This window comes from Pleurodeles waltl, chromosome 1_2 (genome assembly GCF_031143425.1).
Source record: "Pleurodeles waltl isolate 20211129_DDA chromosome 1_2, aPleWal1.hap1.20221129, whole genome shotgun sequence".
In the NCBI taxonomy this organism is placed as follows: domain Eukaryota; kingdom Metazoa; phylum Chordata; class Amphibia; order Caudata; family Salamandridae; genus Pleurodeles; species Pleurodeles waltl.
The window spans coordinates 690,234,364-690,253,303 of record NC_090437.1 but is presented as its reverse complement, the minus strand read 5'-3'; the positions used below and the strand labels follow the sequence as shown (position 1 = coordinate 690,253,303).

Below are 18,940 nucleotides of genomic sequence, written 5' to 3'. Positions count from 1 at the left end.
TGGCCGGTGTTACTGTATCTTTATCAACGATACACACTTCTAAGAGGTTTGCTATTTAGTTTTGTAGGTCCTGATGAAGCGTCAATGGATCCGGATGGACCAATAGACGCGAAACATGTCGACCATATCATAGAGGTTCTTTTCAATATTCAGAATACTCTACCTTTTTCATTCACTTTTTGAAAGGTTTTTGGAGCATAATCCTCCATTATACTTTCTTAACTATGTTTTTAATCTTGGTCTTCATCCTTGTAGATTAGACTGATTAAATGATGGAGTTTAACGGATGAATAACCAATTTTAGACCTCTTTTTCCGTTGTTGATGGTGACTTACAGCACCTGTGTTCTGCATAGTTGAACTTTTTTAGTCACTGTCTCAAAAAGTTGGCTGAGAGCCCCCACTTCGGGGTGCCCACTAGGCATTGCAGCGCCAGCCTAGCGAGGAGCTATTCCCGATGATGATGCTAGTCATCCAATGGATGCTTGAGGGTTCTCGCTCCTGAGACTACGGGTCTCTCCTGTCCTTATATATTTCTTTTGGAACAGTGTACCTGTATTTAGTTACTATTGTTGGGAGACTGTACACTGGACCATCAACACTCCCGGTCCCTTTTCTTTTGTTGTTAGCAATGGTATTTACTACATGGCACGACACACATTCTTTTCTTCAGCTCTGCTTCTCTCAACTGCACACTATTACTCGACATTTACAGCAGTGTCCAAAATCAGATCTCATCCTAACATGAGTGTGCATGTCATCTCAGCATCTGGTGTAATGGGGGTCATGCATGTAGCAGCTGTATTGCAATTACCTGTGGCAGTGTAAGTTGTAATTGTAACTGTGGAAGTATGTAACCACAGTATATCTAGTAGTATTTGTAGCTGTAGTTGTATTAGTGACAGTCACGCGGGCAGGTGTAGCCTCAGTTGGCATGGTAATAGTAGAGACCTGGGAAATGGTTTTACCATTCTCAGGAAGTGTGTCAATCATGCTGACGCCTAACAATGGTTATAGTGCAGCAGTCCAATCAGTGAAACAAGAGGAGTCACTCACTAGTATAATAAGCAGTCTTTTTACGACAAAACAGTGAAGGCACTAGTGATCCAACAGTAAAAGTAGCGTGTATAGTTTCACATCAGTGCGACAGATATGTGATACTCGGGGAGCAATATGTAACCGTGATTGCATACTTCACTTGCATCGTACATATCACGGCATCGATGGCATCTTGCAGGTGCATGGTTTGAATGACGGGTGTGCGATCAGTAGTTTTACAAGCAAAAGTGTATGTCAAGCAGCCAGTCTTGGCCACCTTTAGGAGTGCTGCTGCAGCAGTGTCAGGAGAAGTAAGAACAGTGCTGTCGCCACAGTAATGGAGTTGCAGTTGGGTATCTTACAGATATCACTTGTCGAGGAACTCGAGCAGTAGCACATTGCAGCAGCAACTGTGTGGTCATTCTGCTGTACAACACAGCCACCTAGGGATCAGAGTAGTTGGTGCACAGGACATGTGCAAGTACTAATAGTTCTTCCATTTGCAGTGATGTAGTGGCTGTTCCAGCCAGTAATCTCAAGACCTGCTCCAGCACGGGGACAGCTTATGCCAGCCCCAAAGCTCTGCTTATTGCCCCCATGTTCTGCAAACTAAGAGGGCAGAGATGCAGAGGTATAGAAGTATCAAAGCATAAAGATACTATATTATGCAATTTTATTAGCATTACAGTGTGCAGTATTTAGCACTAATCGTTTTGATATCAAAATAAAACCTCAATATATATCTATTCAACAGTGTGTAGACGATGATAGTCCTTTAAAAATAATGTATACCTATAAAATACATTCAATCATGGTGGCTTACCCACTTCTTGTGAACTTGACTGATGTGTATTATGAATTATTGAACCACTATTAAGAAAAGAGGTTACAGGAGGCCACAAAGGCTATCTTAAGAGCAAGTGAAATCGGTGATACATGTTCTCTATACATATGCTCTATTAAGCCCAGTATCAATAATACATTGATTTGTAGCAGCAACACCAATAGTGTGAACTAATGTACAGTGTTGATCCCTCAATTAAGTGCATTTGCGTCATGCTTTAATGGCATTTGCAGTAACAGTGTCAGTAGTAGAATGGGTACATCAATCAACAGGCAGTAGTGGGTGACAACTAGACGTCAGCATTCGGCAGTGAGCCAACAACTGCCTCTACTACTTTTGACCTTACTTGCAGAAACCCCAGTTGTAGCATCAGAATGTTACTGTGATGAGAACAGCACTAGTGTTGCATGGGCTCAGAATCAGTGGTGGTAGTAGCGGTGGAGGTATAACGCCAGCCCTTTTATCACTCTAAAAGATGGCTACTGGTATATTATCTTTAAACTGACCCATTTGCAGCCATATTGGCTCTGGATGTATGCATGTATATGGCATTGTTACAGTGCAAACCTAGGCAAAAGGCAATGGAGGGCTGTAGAGTGTCAACGTCAAGCACAAAGTCAACGAGTGAATGGAGAGGTAGCTGGGTTGTAGGTGGTTACTGCATTGTGATGCATGTTCTTTGAAGAGATGAGTCTTCAGCACTTTACTAAATTTGAGCAGAGTTGAGGTAGTCCTGACTGATCTGGAGCTATTGCTCTAGATCCAGGGTGAATGAATCGAAAATGACAGCTGCGTTGGTTTGCAATCTGATGGTGTGTTGACTGGAGGTGTGCCGAGAACCACCTGAGATGATGACCTTTTCTGCAAGATAAGAGGTGGTGCTTGTCTTGATGGCTTTGTAAGTGATGCTGCTGGTTTTAAAGATGATGCGAGCCAGCAAGGGGAGTCAGTGAAGGATGGTGGGGATGTGATCATATGTCTTCAGACTTTGTATGAGATATGCTCTGGTATGTAGGATGCCCTTAAGGGGTGGACTCTGGCCATGAATCGGAGTGTTACCACCATATGGATGAATGAGGACGAGAACTTGAACAACAGTTCTGAAGTCACTTTCTGTGATGGTTACGATCACAGTAAAAAAAAAACATATTGTGGAAATTCAGTTTTCCATATAATAAGAGGCTGGTCAGCAGTGCATGCTTGTGTAGTTGGCAGCTGCTCGTATATGCCACACTGTCAGCACATCATTGAAAAATTGACACTGTCTTCTATGTACAGCCTGCAATTGTATGTTACACGTTGGAGACACAAGGGCAACAAGTGTTTTATTAGCTTGGAATAACCAGCTGCTTAGGTTACTCCACCCCCACACAAACCCCCGCCAGGCTCCTGCCCCCCCACCCACTGGTGTATGAAGGTTCACGTGTAATTTGCATGGCAGCGTGCTAACGTGTAAGGTGTCAGTTTGATACGGCTGCTATTCTTGCCTTGGCACTGCAGCCCCTGGTTGTTGTGGGAAATATCACCTACACACAATGGTCAGCTGCTTTCATGGTTCCCACAAGACTTACTATTGCCATAATTTTCAACACATCTCAGATCATTTGAGAGCGACAAAATCGTGACAGCTATTTTGGAGAGGTGCCTTGCAATCAATCATGTTGGCAATAATAACGTTTGTGAGAACACAGAGGTCGAAGTAGGCAGGGAAATAACGTTCCCAAGCTTTATCAACCTGACCAAATAGTTCCCATACTTTTTATTTAAAAAACAACCGTTCCTGAATAGCTGAGTTGCCACATGTTGAAAGTGGAGGCGAACGGTCTACTTTACCATGAAGTGAGAGAAAGGAGAGGCAGCTAAGGAAGATGCAAGGCTTCTCTCTAAACTGCCAGCTCCTGACAGAAATGTAAGTATGTGCTATTGGATAACTGGAAAAGCTAAAGGCTGCTTGGGAGCCTGCACAGGTTTTAATTGATTGATAGAATCTGGAATTTTCCAGTTTAAAGAAAAACTATAAAAAGGTTTGCACTAACTACAATCGGAGCATTACTAAAAATGTAACTTTTGAAATCACTGCAAACATTTTAATGACATCTTTTTGACCATTTTGCAACAGCTTGTGTCCAACTTATCTTTTACTATGTGTAATACATGTTTCAAACTAATGACTTAGGCTCTCATTACGACCCTGGCGGTCCGAAGACCACCAGGGCCGCAGTGGCGATCTCACCGCCGATGGGCTGGCAATGAAGACCGCCACATTTATGAGTACGACGGTTTGGCCTCTGCCAAACCACCACATCCCTGCCGGTACTGCCAGGGCGGTAGGACAGCCGAGCTGGAGGACAGCACCTCCGGCCCAGTTGTCCACTAAAGACCGTCAGCGGCATAATGAGTTGGCTTTCCACAAGAAGTTCCACGGCTGTAGCACCTCCGCGCAAACCCTGGCAGAAAGGAAGGCTGCCGGTGACAGGAATTCCTTCACTCACACGCATACATACACTCCTTCACTCACACGCATACATACACTCATTCACTTCTACACGCATTCATACAAACATTCCAACACATGCTCACTTCATCAGTTCATCATTCAAACATGCATTCAAACACCCATACACACATGTATTGATAAACACATTCAAACACCCATACACACACGCATACACACATGCATTCATACATGCATACACACTTACATTCACACATGGAGACAACACCCACTCGCACACAACACCCCCCATCCTCCCACCCCCCTCCTCTGTCAGACTATCAACTTACCCTGTCCGGCGAGACACTTATTTGCATTTATTTTTCATCTGAGGTGTGTGCATTACATTCCATATGCAGTTACCGCTAGGTTAAAGATTAACAAAATATAAATAGAATATATTCTTTTAGTCACGTCTCTCACTCTACGGCCACACTCGCTGGCACACACCCACTGTATTCAGTCACAGTTCCCATTCTTTTCTTTATGCGCTTCGACCACTGTGAGAACATAACACCCATCTTCTATGCTTGCACTAACATATTTGTGCATATTAACAGGATGGCACCTCGAGAACAAAACAAACATGACTAAGGTTTTGGTTACAGACCCCGGTGGTCCAAGTGAACCAAAAATTATGACTACACTAAGAGTTTTCTATTTGAGATTTGCAGGGATCATTCACCCATCCCGACTAAATGGGGAGCCCGTTATGTGCTGCTGTACATGTAACTATTTTCTTATATAGTAACATTCAGGCTAATTTTTGGTAGTTGGTTGTACTACCATTTTTAACAAACAAAATTAGTTCTAAAAACTGTTAATGTTGAAGTTTCCCGTAAAATGCTGCTCAGGTATTACTACATCATAGAAGAAATTTAAGTTCCTTTAAATACAAAAGATAGGTGAACCAAAAATAAAATATAGATCATTAAAAGTTGATCACTTAGATTTCTGAACATAAAAGGGAATGAGGAGGCACGCAACTGTTTTCAAAGTGGAAAAGAGAAAACTGAGTATTAAGCAACTTTATTAAAATGATCATGCCTTTATCTCCGTGACCTACAATTTGATGATTATGGCTAATGTAGAAGGCACACTGAAAGAAATATTCAGTTTAGTGGGTAGCATGCCAGCCATTGGCCAAACCTCTTGTAGGAGGTGCGAGGGCTGAGAAAAGGGAATGAGTCTGATACACACCTTGTGAGACTCTGCTGGCAAAACCGAGCTGGTTCTATCTGTTAGTCCTGAAATCAAATAACACATGCACTCCAGTAGCAAGTGACCTACCTCTCCATTTATAAATTATCAGCAGCCACTCTAGTCACTTGTGATGAAAAGCTAGTGCAGCGGTTCGGTGAAGCCAAAACAACTCCGTGCCTCAATGGAACTTTTTTCAAATAAACCAACAACTACTCTAAATTCAATCAAGTGGTGCAGAAAGGATGAAACTGAACCCAATCTCCCCCCTTGTTGCATCGTTCGCTACATGTATTGTGCTCTCCATGAAACGCTTTAGCACTTCCCACACACGGCATTTTTCTTTTAGTCGTCACTGTGCTGGTGCATTCACAACTACAGCACGTCTTTAGAGTAGGTATGGGCACAGCAGGTCAGCATTAACCCTTTAAGGACCCATCAACTAACGTGTATCGTTTGGAAACACAGTGCCACAGTAACGCATAGAGAGCACACAGCTGCTGGCGATGGTAGGCAGTGGCAGCCTGTAATTTGAATGTGGGGGGTGGAGGTGGCGCACACACTCCACACATTCACACACATTCACCCACAAGCATTGTCACACCCATTCATACATACACAAATGGACTAGACAGAAGAAAAAATACTTATCTGGCTGCAGCCGTGATCTTAGGTGTCAGGAGGAAGGCCTTGTGGTTCTTGAGGATTGGGACTGCTGCCTTCTCTCATTGGTTGACCTTTAGCCAATGTGAGGAGGCGAAAGTCCCTAACTTATCACAGACTGAGATGGGGTCAGTGTGACTGTTGACTCCATCCCACTCTGTGGCGAGAATCACTGATGGACACTCTGGCTTGGGCACTTCAGGGCTTAAATCTGAAGCACCCAGTTCAAAGGCCATCAGTGGTGCTCCCCCTAGACATGAGGAGGAGAACCAGCAAGCGCTTTGCCAGGCTGAGGAGGCAATGCCTACAGGGCTGTGACAGCTTCAGCCTGGCAGTTTGTCTCAGGCAGCCAGGCACCTGCACATTTAGCCCAAGTGCAGCGCCTGGCTGCCTGACCTGAACATAGAGTGTGTGTCTGTTAGGCTGAACTTTGCTCAGCCTGACAGAAACTCTTCACATTTGGAAAAGGTGGGGGGCAAGGCCACGACACCCTTAAAGATGGGCCGACTGATGGTAAGTAAACATGACAGTCTAACGTGGATTTTTCTCTGCCATATGTATGTTTGATCACCAGTTCAGCAGTGCAAATAAGGTTAGGGTTTACCAGGTGACACCATGTCACAGGGACACACACCTTCCATATTTAAGCTTTCCTTTCACCAATTATTCTTTTTGTGTGTATTAGTCCAATGAGCAGGGCTGGGCTGAATTGAAATCCGACCCACAATCACCAGAATGCACTGGCTGGTAAAATGACTGACGAAGACTGGAAAATAAAAAGCCTAATCATTTGAAGCAATTAGATAAATTAAGCAGAAAACGTAGTAGTGAATTGGTGTGTGTTTGGGGGCTGGTACTTTGGCATTTCTGATGACAATAATATCAACAATGGTAGTAATAGCAGCAGATGTGGTAGCAGAGGCAGTAGCATAATGTGCTGGTTCATACCAGGGGAGATTTGTTTTGAACTCTGTGATTTGTAAGAATCACACGCCACCACTCAACCCAGGATTATAGGGTGTCTGCATCTTGATCTGTGTTAACTGATACAAATCGGCAAACTTCAGACTTGAGCAGTGTGATTAAGAAAAGCTAGAGTATGTCCACATATGTCACAGGTGAGGCAGTTACATGGTCAAATTGTCACACTAACTTCCAGGGCATGAAGCCAGTATCTTCTTGAATGAATTGTGTCAGAGGAGAATGCATAGGTTGAAAAGCTCACTATGGAAAGAACGGAGATCACAGAAACATGGCTCCTGTTGTACTGCCTCACAAGGCTTGTATTGTAACTTAGTTCTTCCAACTTGAATAGATTCTCTTAAAACTACTCAGCATGGGATGTGACATCTTAGTACAGAGGATTCCACATTATCACTTAAGAGTGGAATTATCCTTCCCTGGCCATGGTACTGTGGCGATGACCTTGGATTGCACGGCTTGTCAGTTCAAATGGACCTTGTAAAATTACAAACACCACATGTAAATGGGATGGAGTAATTCTCTATTGTGTTAGTAGTCAACATTGTGGTAGGTATTTGGTTATTCTAAACATATGTTTTGTTTAATATTAATCTACACAGGCCAGAGGTTCATGTGAAAGCAATTACTTTTTGTACGACATGCACTTGCATCAATTGCATTTTTTTTTTGCAGTTTTATGTAGTGTGAACTCGGCCCAAGGACATTAAAGCAATTTACTTGAGCACCAAATTACATTACACAAAGGTCAGGTTCGTTTTTTAAAAATTTCCCTTACACACAAAATCATAATTAAGCAAGCATAGCAAAACTGAATTAACGACTGAACCATGGGTGGGGAAGCAAGTAGCCAACAACAGGAATAAACGGAATACAAAAGAGTCTTAAAAAATTACAACTTCTCCAGCGCAAACACAAATCACACATTTGGAAATATTGTTTCATTAGGTTTCAACAACTGGCATACAAGGGATACAAAAAAGCTTCCATCCCAAAAATATCTGCTAAGCATAGGCTAGTGAAGAAAACTACAATGGAAGAGAAATTCTGAAACGTCACCCACCAATCAGGACGTAGGTAAGAGTAACCATTGCTTTTACAGTATACAAGTGACAAAAACAGGCAGCGCTGTAGAACAGGGCATGGTGTATAGGGCAAGATGTTAGAAATGTATTTCCCCTTGGAAGGAGAATTCATACCACACAAAAAAATTTCATCATTCACTCACACAATACCTTAGTCCAGTTGTAAGAAAGTTGTATCCGTATCGTGCTCTATTGTTGGAGGAAGCTGTGATGGGAATGTTGCTCCTTTTTAACAATATCCGGGGCTGAGAGCCTGAATGGTGGCAAAGTGCTCATTTTAACTACCCTAGTAATTGCGATGCTCTATAGGAGTGCACCAAATAATGTTCTATTAAAACAAGAGAAGTACAATACTCTCTTTGGATATGGATACAACTTTATTACAACTGGACTAAGGTGCTGTATGACTCATTTTGGATGCAGATATGGATAAATGTGTTGGGAGATTATATTATCGTCCTGAGGAAGGTGGTAAAAAAATTGTGAAAGACCACTGAAATGTGTCGACACAAGTTGAAGACTAGATCCATTGGAACTGGCCAATAATAGACAGGGAACTTGTTGTACCAGTCAATTGGCTTGTGCATACTTTAGACGGGACAGTGACTAATGATACACTAGGGAGGGTGTCTTGTGTATTGTCTCCCATTGATGTTATCGTTTTGTCTATGGGCTCTATAAAGGGCCTCTTTGGGCCCATTGGATTTCTCTTATATTATTGTGGTTTTATATGTTTATATTTACTTTTATTTTGTATGGGATTCTTTATTAAAAATACCTTTTTGATATTCCTTTATTATTACTGATCATCGGGGTGTATGGGTGAATGATGAAAGACTGGTGGTTTGTGTGGCATGAATTCTCCTTCCAAAGGGAAATACTAATATCACTGTAATATGGTGCCCTGTCCCCCTGGGTGGATAGGTGGTGGGGGGCCCTCTCTCTCCCTTTTTGTTTTTGTATAGGAGAAGATGGCCAGGTATACTTGGTATCAAGAAGGGATCTTCAATCCTCACCAAATCGTGTTAACTCTCACCCACAGAGATCCAGTTCTCCAACTTTAGCATTAGTGGGCAAGGGCCACAGAGGGCGAGAGTTGTGGAAATCCAAGTGACCAATGCTGCATCATAGTACGACTCACATGTTCATTATGAAATTTACTGTAGGTTAGACTAACCTGCGGAAGGGTGGAAAACCACAGAGAAGGATGTATGTGATCACGCCTGCTGCCCAAATGTCCACTTTCAATCCATAGCTGAAAGGAGAGTGAAGGGAACAGGTCACTCATACTACACATTCTTGGTATATGTTCATTAATGTTGTCTGACGTCTACTGAAATAATCTTCTACATTTTGGCATGTTATTGGAATCACACCATCAGCTTTAGTTATGCATCACATATATCACCCAGATGGAAGCCAAACATGACACATTTTGCTTAGAAAATAATATGTGGAAGAAGACTGGAGGACAACTATATTCAAACAGCTACTGTGAACTGGATCATGAGCTAGCAATTTACAGTCATCACAAAATCTCCAAACACTTTTGCCACATAGTTACATATTGCTGGTTCACTTTTAGGCTCGACTTTTCTGCTGCAAGTCATTGCTGTTAGATGAGTTAGTCCAACTAGTTCAAATGAAAGGAAGCTGAAACTACGACCCCCAGAATACATTAAGCTTGTGAAATGAAAGCTCGGGATCAGAAACATGGTGTCCCGTCCGCATGGTGCGAGGCTGCAACAGTTTATAACCCACTTGAAGCAATAGAAGGCCAGACAGCAAATAACCAGCCAGTGGATAAAAAGCAGTACTAGGCAGCCGTGTGGCAGTATGTCCTTACCACAGGAAGGCTCAAGGGAAAGACAGATTCAGACCAGGTCAAATTTTCTTGTTCTCAGTGTTGTGCCGGCCATTCCATAGAGAGTTATCCAGATGATGAGCAACATGCTCAGAAAATGCTCTTTTTCAGGCTTACCAAGTCCAATTCCCAAAATGAAGCCTATAACGTGCCAGATGAATCTTACATGTAGAGTGGCCCCTTGGGCAAACAACTTTCTTATGAAATTAATTTTTCACAATACTGAGCACAGACCTGCTTACGTAGCCATGTGAGCAGAAGAAAGCTTCTCTTATTAACAGAGAGGCCAGCAGGCATATGTAGATTTCTTGACACTTTAAACAATTACATTGAATTAAGCACAGTTTCAAGCAGGAACAGGGGTGGGCTATTTGCAGATGTTTTTATTTGTAAAACATTACTGGAAAATAAATATTAATACTGACTTAATGCACCATTAGTGCACCGAACACCTTCACCATTGTGCTCAGTGATAGGGGGTGCAGTGCAGCAAATCCAGGGTGAAACTTAAATTATTTTATTAATCAGTTCATAAGTACATTCGTAACAAAAGTAGAGTGTAATCTCCAAGTTCAGTTCATTATAGGCGTCAGTCCAATCTTTTGGAGAATCACATGGTACTAAGCCCCTCACATTTCTTCAAAAGTCCTGCTATTGTGAAACAATTATCAAGGATTAGGATCTTCTTGGTGTTTGTAGGGACGCTCTACAAGAAATGTAGACAGGATTGTTGGGTGGCCAACTAACGCAAACATGGTATTGTGGTAGGTCCTGTTTTGCTTGATCGGTTATGTATGTATTCTAAATCTTGAAATCAAGAGCTTCTTTCCTCAAAGAGAAAGATTTGGCAAGTATGCAACTGTACTGAAAAACTGCTGTAGTTGGAAGATTTACACATTTTCAAAGTACATTTTAAAAAAGAAATTTGACCGAAAGGGTCCCCAAATCACATGGCATAGTTACCCCTTCCAGACGCATCTGCTCTACAAAGGCAGTCCTGTGTAAGACCAGGGCTCCTATTAGGAGTGGCCCAGTAATTGGGGAGCTATTTGTTGTACCTTACAAAATCCAACTCCACTGAGTTGAAATTTATCAGGTATGATAAATACCACCCAATTACGAGTTTTTGGGAGTAATGAACATTGTGGTGCCTACAGGGCATGTTCTTCTAAATACTGGACACTTTCCCAACGATAAATATCAGCAGCTTTGACCCGACACTATTAGTCATATAACTCATAAAGCAATATTTGTGGTAACTGCACATGGCAACTGATCTGGCCATTCACAATGAGGCCTCTAGAATTGCTGTTTTTCAATATTTATTTTTTGTTAGTAAAAAAAACCCCTCGCTTTCTATATTACGGCCACTACGTAATATACATTAATATAGGTATATTACCTAGAGGCCGTCACCACTAGGTAGTTATAGTTAGGACCTAGTTTCTATAGCAAAAGCGCTTCTTGTTTTTCTAATAACTTTGGTGCTGTTTGATGAATCTTCATAATATTTTCCCAAAAAATGACGCACACTTTAGCGTCTGTCTTGAAAGTTTCGGGGTGATCCAACAAGCGGGGTCCCCAAAACGTTTTTTCCCCATGCATTTTTCCATAGCTCTTGGACCAGAAAGCAAAAAAGTGTGGGCTCTCGGGCTTGTTTGAAATTAGGCTCCCAGGAGGCCCATGTCCTGGGTGCATGCAAAAAATAAGGAAGGGGGGGGCATCCAGGCTCCCCTTTTGGGCTTACTGGGACCGCCACCTCCCGGGGGTAACTATTACATTGAATGGAGGGGGACCAGCACCTCCCCGGGGCAAAATGTTCATATTTAAGCAGGGGGGGGGGGGGGGTCCTGTGGACCCCACGTGCCCTGGAGACACCACCTCCCCAGGGAAAACATAGCATTAAATGTGTGGGTCCACCTGGCCCCTCTGCAGCCCCGGGGACTGCCACCTCCCTGGGGCAAACATAGAATTAAATGTGGGGGGGGGCAACTGGCTTCCCTGCAGCACTGGGGACTGTCACCTCCCCCAGGCAAACATACAAAGAAATGCAGGGGGGCCGCACCCCACAGCCCCGGTGACCACCACCTCCCCGGGGCTGAATGTAAATAACATAGGTGGTCTGTTGCAGACCCCCGTCCCGGGGACTATCACCTCCCTGGGACAATTTGAAATGTTGGGGGGGGGCGCATGGCCCCCCTCATGGAGCCTATAATGGCTCCAGGGCCATTACCAGGGTGCCCACTCCCTGAACACATCTGTTTGCTCTGACTTGGCAGAAGCTTTGACAGCTCCCACCAAGTCAGAGCAAACACTCCGGTCCCAGTGAGCGACAACTGCCAAACTGCTCTGGAAGCGGAGGTTTCTTCTGTTTTCCTGCTAGCAGAGATGGAGGCAGTGAAACAGAGGAAACAATTGCTCACAGAGAGGGAGATGCATGTTAGCAGCTCCCTGTCTGTGACAGCAATGCTGGCTTCTGTAGGAGGTGAGGAGCCGGCTGGGACCATGGGGGCCTTGAGGCTTCCCTTGCGGTCCCCAACCATTTTGACTGGGTGTCCTGGGGGGCACCCAGGTGATGATATGGCCAGGACCTGGTGGGTTGCGTCCCCAGGGCCAAGAGTAGCCTTGGGGGGGGGGGGGGGCGCACACTCCCACTCCCCCACAAAATAATATATCAACGCCAGGCCCTGGGGATGGGGCCCGCGGAGCAGAGGTTGACCCGGGCTTGGGGCCTCGCACCCCCCTCACAAAAAAATAAATATAACACCAGGCCCTGGAGGAGAGGGGCCACGTGGACCTGTGGCTCATTCCCACTGCATATGGCCAAAGGCCATGCACAGCGTGGGGCTGGGTGGTTAAGGGGGTTGGCCGCAGGGACTGGCCTTCAACCTTGCACGGTGGAAGGATGTGAGCAGTACAAGGCTGGGTGGCTAGAAGGGGGTTGGCCCTGCAGTCAACCACGGCTGTGCGCAGGATGGCTGGATTAACGTATAGTAAAGAAAATTACTTTGGGGGTCATTCTGACCACGGCGGGCGGCGGTCGCCGCCCACCTGGCGGGAACCGCCATTTGGCCGCTCCGCGGTCAAAAGACCGCGGCAGCCATTCCGACCTTCCCGCTGGGCCGGCGGGCGCTAACAATGTTAGCGCCCGCCGGCCCAGCAGGAAGGGGGCCTGCAACACTGAAGCCGGCTCCGAATGGAGCCGGCGCTGTTGCAGGTGTGCGACGGGTGCAGTTGCACCCGTCGCGCTTTTCACTGTCTGCTAGGCAGACAGTGAAAAGCAGGCTGGGGCCCTGTTAGGGGACCCCTGCACTGCCCATGCCAGTGCCATAGGTAGTGCAGGGGCCCCCAGGGGCCCACGACACCCATTCCCGCCAGCCTCTTCCTGGCGGTGAAAACCGCCAGAAACAGGCTGGCGGGAAGGGGGTCAGAATCCCCAAGGCAGCGCTGCTTGCAGCGCTGCCCTGGAGGATTCTCCCAGCCGGGGGAAATCCGGCGGGAAACCGCTGGACCCGGCTGGGCGACCGCGGCTGTACCGCCGAGGTCGGAATGACTAATGAAGCACCGCCAGCCTGTTGGCGGTGCTTCCGTCATTCACGACCCTGGCGGTCATAGACCGCCAGGGTCGGAATGAGGGCCTTTATGTTAAAAAAAAAAAACATAAATTCACTGAAAAAAAACAAAGATTACAGGGACGGTAGAGTTAGGCTCACTTTTTAAACATATGAAACCACAGAAATTCATCTGTTAGAGTTATCTCAAATAACTATAACTCATGCTCTAAGGTAACTATAACTTGCGCCCTCGCCATGATTGCTAATTATCACACAAATTACAGCACTCATGATTGATTATATTAAGGTAATATTTGTAGTAAAATTTGCCAAAAAAAAACGTGCATGGCGAGGGTGCAAGTTATAGTTACCTTAGGGCACAAGTTATAGTTAATTGAGATAACAGGTGAGTTTCTATGGTTTGGTATGAGTAAATTCAGAGCCTAACTATAATGTTCCTGTAACCTTTGTTTTTTTCAGTTAATTTTGATGTTTTTATAACAAAGTAATTTTAATTATTATATGTTAATCCAAACACCACTGCGCACAGCCTTCGCCTGTGCACAGAGGGGGTTGGCCGGGCCACAGGTCCTGACTCTGTCAGTGGATCAGTGAGTAGGTGAGTGTCTGAATGGGTCTGAAAGTGGGTGTGTGAGTCTATGAGCAGGTCTGAGTGGGTGCATGAGTGGTCGCATGAGTCTCAGTGCATGTATGAGTGAATGAATTAATGTATGAATTAATCATTTTTGCATATTCTTGTACATTCAAAGGTGATATTTGTGAATATCGCACATGGAGAAGAAAAATCATTTTAAACCCATACTTTGACCCTGAAGCACCCCTATATCACACACCTGGGGTAAGGGTACCTCCACCCTGACCCCTTATACCACTTATTTCTATTTTCAGCCCTGGAGACCCTCTCCCATAACATAAAATGGCGGCTGCAACTTCTTAGTCAGGTTGTGGCCAGCCGATTACCTTAATTTCTCATAAACTACTGAAACAATTTACACCACATATCCAAAATCAAAATCTGTGTACCGAAAGCTTCCTTTCTACCAAAATTGGTATAATTCCGTCCAGCGGTTCAGGGTGTAGTTGTGTTCAAAACTCCTATTGGAATTAACGTGGGAAATATGTTTTTGATTCCCCCCCCCCCCCCCTTCTTTTTTCTCAGCCCTCGTCTGGTGGATCACCTCGAAACTTTCCCTGCACAACAAGAATCACGGCACACTTTTCTTTTTGGAAATTTATGTTAAGATTCATCAAACGGTGCCAAAGATATAGTAAAGTCAAAAAGTGTTTTCTCTATGGATAGATAGATAACATTATAGAAAAGAGAGACCCAGCTCAAAGAAATGGCACAAGATGGACAGTAAGAGTAAGAAGATTTTCTTGTTAGAAAAACCCTCACCCACCAGAGTTACCCCTTGGTGGCATGCTTCATAACTGGGTTTCTGCCGTTCTGCCACTAGACACCAGGGATGAGGTGCAGGCAGAAGCCTGCGGGTGGAGGAGGGCCTTGGACTTCTGACCGAGGTCAGAGTTCAAGTTAGAACAGGCTTCCACTTACTGGTGGAGCTATGCGGGAGCAGAGCAGTTCATTGACCAGGTCAGTGGGGTTGCTCTTCCTACCATGCAGCGGACGCCATTAAGTAGGGAGTGGGGGAAAGGACAGCTGGGATGCGGGAGCAGGAAAGGCGAAAAAAATGGGGGTGGGGAGGCGGGGCAGCAGTGGCAGGGAGAATGAGAGAGAGGAGGGGGTGGGGCCACAGGGGCAGCAGCGGCAAGGAGAGAGAGAGAGAGAGATGTGAGAATGAGAGGAGTGAGGAGAAAAACTAGGAAAAGAGGAAAGCGCAGAAAGCGAAAGGCACAAAAACAGCACACAAAAGAAAAAAACGAGGAGAAAAGACAAAAGATGCAGAGGGCAGCCCAGCAGAAGAGCAGAGCTCTTCCACTAGACACCAGGGATGAGGCACAGGCAGAAGCCTGCGGGTGGAGGAGGGACTCGAACTTCTGACCGAGGTCACAGTTCAAGTTAGAACGGGCTTCCACTTACTGGTGGAGCTATGTGGAGGCAGAGCAGTTCACTGACCAGTACCGCTTCAGCGGTATGAGGCTGATGTCGCTGGGGTTGCCTAGTAACCCTTCGACTATTGAGGGACGGCTTCCCCTGCGGCTCTGGGACTACAGTCCCCGCACTATCAGGGCGGAGAGCGATGTCAGTCAGGGCAAAGTGTGGCCACGCTCGGAAGATGAGGAAAGGGGTCACAGTCCAGAAGTGCTGCACCCAGTCCAGGTGGTACAGCGAGGCAACAGAGCTGGGGATGAAAGACGGTGTGGCAAAGTCCCAGGGTGCCTCACACGTACTGAATTTGGGAACGGTAGAGCTATGCTCATGCAGAGGCAGGACCATGAGGCAGCGCTCAGAGTACAAAGCACTGAGGCGCTCCACAAGCACAGGATCCCAGAAGTGCAGGGGCGCTGATTCTTACAAGGCAAACTCTTGTAGATTGATTCGAAGTAGCTAGCAAAGGTCCATGATGTCCCTGAGATCTCAAGGAGAATAGGGGACAAGCCAACAAGCCCTTGCAGTCACTCTGGGGTGTTCCTGGCAGGGCAGAGATCAGCAGGCAGCAGAGCAGCACAACAAGGCTGGGCAGCAAGTACTGGGACCTGTCAGTCTTGGCATGGTGGCGATCCTGGCAGCACAGCAGAGTTTCATCAAGTCCAGAAGTGTAAGCTACTGAGTGGGTCCAGAGACCCAGTACTTATACAAGGAAGTGCCTGTACTGTAGGGGATGACCACAAGAGAATTCTTGTGAAGTGCACAGGCGCCCCTTACAGGTCAGTCCCGGCTCCAGACAGCCAGTGGAAGGTAATCAGCCTCTTTGTGTGAACTCTAGTCCTTACCCTTTGAAGTATAGGTGTGAGATCTTCTCAACCCCTTCCCCAGAAAGGCCCATCAGTATGCAGATGAATGCAGATGTGGCTGAGTATCCTGTGTTGTGGGAATCTGAAGGCAATGCACCTGGCCTGTATTGAGACAGGCTATAGGCACACAGGGCAGAGTGCAGAGAAATGTCCACATTCTAAAAGTGGCATTTCTAAGAAAAAAAAGATACTAAACATAATGCAGCTACTCCTCTCAGATCAGGAACTAAAGCTTAAAGATTGTATAAGGAATTCCCAGTACTGGCCTATGATGGCAGGCCTTACAGTAATAAAAACATGACTTTAGGAGTTTTTCATTACCAGGACATGAAAAATTTAAAGGTACATGTCCTCCATTTTACTTGCATGGCAACTTGTCCAATGGGCTACCTGGGGCCTGCCTTAGGGGTGACATATGTAAGAAAAAGGGGAGCGCTGGGCTTGGCAAGAGGTTTTAGATGCCAAGTTGGGGTGGCGATGAGACTGCACAATCAGGCTCTGAAGTGGCAGGCCAGAGTCATGTTTTCAGGGTTACTTAAGAGGATGCCACAATCAGTGCTGCAGGCCTACTAGCAGAATTTAATATGCAGGCCCTAGGTATGTGGTATACCACTCTACAAGGGACTTACAGGGGAATTAAATATGCCAGTGGTGGATACACCAATGTTTCCATGTTTTAGGGGGAGCACATGCACGTTAGCACTGATTAGCAGTGGTAAAGTGCTCAGAGTCCTAATGCCAACAATAAGTTACAGCAACACTACAGAGGTAAAGGCAAAAAGTCTGGGGTAAGACCACCCCAAGTATATCAGGTCTAACACTCCTCTTTTACATGCCTTCTTTCGTCTTACTCTGTTTCAGCTATATTGCTCCATCTTAGCCACTCCCCATTTCTTTGTGGTAGATTTTTTAAGCTATCACATTCAAGAGGTACATTACTCATGCATTCCTGTTTGGTTCTCTTTGCACTCTGCTACTAGAAGTTTCCTAGGAATGGATGTAAAAGCCAAACGACAAATGCAAAAATGCAAAGAAAAAAACAGAATTGGAAAAACTAGTTACAGTCAACTTCACATCATGGCTCCCCTGCCTCCTTGACGGTCTACTTGCCTCTCCCTTCCATCCATCTTCCTTAAAAGATTTGAATTTGTCCACGTCCAATGTAAGACACTTGTAGTTTTGCAGGTGTAACAATATTCTAGTTTTTGTACTGGTGCATTTTCACAGGAAAGCCAGGACTGGATGAGCTACTCGCATCTAACTTCGGACCACACGTGATACCTTCCCCATCAATTTATACTTCTCCCTACATCTCCGTTTCTTCTTTTGTCTTCTCTGTCCCCCAGCTTTCCTCCTACTGCCCACACCCCTCTTTCTTCCTACTACCCTCCCTTTACCCTCTCCGTTTCTTCTGCCTACTATATGCCTTCTCCCTCTCTTCATCATTATGACTCTTTGAGGCTCACACCTTTACTCCAGTTTACTTACTTTCCCCTTTCATGAGATCTTTCACCATCCAGCCCGTGCGGCCCCTGGCTTTGAATAGCTGGCTGCAAGGGATGCCCAATCAATGCCAAAAGCCAACCTTACACTGATCACCCCGCTAATTCTGTCTCCAATCGGCAAATCACCTAAAGCTCTCTGGCTGGCTGTGTGTGACGAATACGGCCACCATCAGTTCCAGAGACCGGGATGATAAAACCAGGCTGCCTTCAGGCATTGCATGCTTTCCAGACTGTCCAATGTTACCAAGATGGAGAGTGATGCTGAATACTCACAGTTCCTTGTGCGCTCTTGGTGCAGGGTCACAACGGATATGCTGTTTTGAGTACCCTTTGGAAAGAGAACTGTGCTAACACGGCGCTTTAAGTGTTAAAGAAGAGTCAACATAACTGCACAGATGGATTTAATAGGATATGCCTTAATTCTGTACCCTTACCCAGTCTCTGCAATTATTTCCGGAGCAACGTAGGTCGGCGTGCCACAAACTGTGTACAAAGGCCCCTCGACCACAATGGCCAAACCGAAATCTCCTAGCTTCAAGGACTTGGTTCCGTCAGGATATTCACAGACCTGGAAAAAGAAATTCATATGACAACGGACCTATTGGAAAATAAAGTAAATCCAGCATTTTTCCTTTTGCAAAGCACCTTTACATTCAGGTATTAGCTCATCTATTTCGTATGATATATTGAATGCAAAAATTTATTGGACAGGCTCTTCCTTCCTGTTGCGACTCTAAAACCAGAGGCTATATTACTTGCCACAGTATTAGCAATAT

The 18,940-nt window shown here is 45.2% G+C and overlaps 1 protein-coding gene across 5 annotated transcripts in view; it reads right to left on the bottom strand.

The window, feature by feature from the left end:
- DCLK2 (doublecortin like kinase 2) overlaps positions 1 to 18,940 on the bottom strand; it is a 482,935-nt gene that overhangs the window by 54,391 nt on the left and 409,604 nt on the right. For all 5 annotated transcript variants that reach the window (XR_011205402.1, XM_069242636.1, XM_069242637.1 and 2 more), the window contains 2 exons: positions 18,599 to 18,732; positions 9,482 to 9,559 (listed from right to left, as the gene is read on the bottom strand). Coding sequence is in view for 4 of the 5 variants with exons in the window: in XM_069242636.1 (XP_069098737.1) it covers positions 9,482 to 9,559; positions 18,599 to 18,732 (212 nt within the window). In the remaining variant the exon portion in view is untranslated. The remainder of the gene's footprint in view (positions 1 to 9,481; positions 9,560 to 18,598; positions 18,733 to 18,940) is intronic.